Genomic DNA, 1016 nt, shown 5'->3' with positions numbered 1-1016 from the left:
ACATAAAGCTCGTCTTGTAGGTGATGGTAAAACCCAATAGGTTGGTGTGGATTGTGGTGAGATATTTAGTCCAGTTATCAAACCGGCGACTATTCGTACGGTTCTTAGTTTGGCTCTCTCCAGGACATGGTTGATTCATCAACTTGACTTTAAAAATACTTTTTTACATGGCGAGCTCAAGGAGACTGTTTACATGTATCAACCTTTGGGCTATCGGAATCCTAATAGACCCAATCATGTGTGTCTGCTGAAGAAATCTCTTTATGGGCTGAAACAAGCTCCGCGTGCTTGGTATAAGCATTTTCTGATTATGTCCATACCCTTCGGTTTTCTCACAGTAAGATCGACCATTCCTTGTTTATTTATCTTTGAGGTACTTCTATGGCTTATCTTTTATTGTATGTCGATGATATTATTTTAACTGCTTCCTCTAATGCGCTCTACCGGTCTATCATATCGCTTTTTAGCTCCAAATTTGCTATGAAGGATATGAGCCAATTGAGTTATTTCTTGGGCATTGCTGTCACTCGTCATACAGACAGTTTATTTTTATCTCAAAAGAAGTATGCGGCCGAGATCATTGATCGAGCTGGCATGTCATCGTGTAAGCCATCTCCTACTCCGATTGCTCCAAAATCGAAGCTCAGGGCTACTACGAGCATACCATTTGAGGACCCATCTCATTATTGGAGTCTTGCAGAGGCACTGCAATACCTCACGTTCACGCGATAGGATATTACTTATACTGTGCAATAAGTATGCTTATTCATGCATGACCCACAGGATGAGCACATGCATGCTCTCAAGCGCATCGTGCGCTACCTACAAATTACTTTGGATTATGGTCTTCACCTTTATCTCTCTTCCATAACCACTCTTGTCTCGTATAGTGATGCTAATTGGGGTGGGTGCCCCGATACATGACGTTCGATGTCGGGTTATTGTGTCTTTATGGGTGATAAATTGATCTCATAGTCTGCCAAACATCAAGCTATTTTGTCCCGTTCGAGTGCAGA

At 41.9% G+C, this 1016-nt stretch overlaps 1 protein-coding gene across 1 annotated transcript; it reads left to right on the top strand.

The window, feature by feature from the left end:
- Nucleotides 1–381: 381 nt before the first annotated feature.
- LOC129890666 (uncharacterized mitochondrial protein AtMg00810-like) lies at nt 382–732 on the top strand. The gene has a single exon (XM_055966168.1). The coding sequence runs from the start codon at nt 382–384 to the stop codon at nt 730–732; it is 351 nt and encodes a 116-aa protein (XP_055822143.1).
- The last annotated feature ends 284 nt before the right edge of the window (nt 733–1016 follow it).

Source organism: Solanum dulcamara, chromosome 5 (assembly GCF_947179165.1).
Source record: "Solanum dulcamara chromosome 5, daSolDulc1.2, whole genome shotgun sequence".
Taxonomy (NCBI): domain Eukaryota; kingdom Viridiplantae; phylum Streptophyta; class Magnoliopsida; order Solanales; family Solanaceae; genus Solanum; species Solanum dulcamara.
This window is presented reverse-complemented; position numbering and strand designations above follow the sequence as displayed.

Excerpts from the sequence above, each read along its gene's own strand:
- LOC129890666 (XM_055966168.1), top strand. The coding sequence starts at position 382 with ATGGCTTATCTTTTATTGTATGTCGATGATATTATTTTAACTGCTTCC.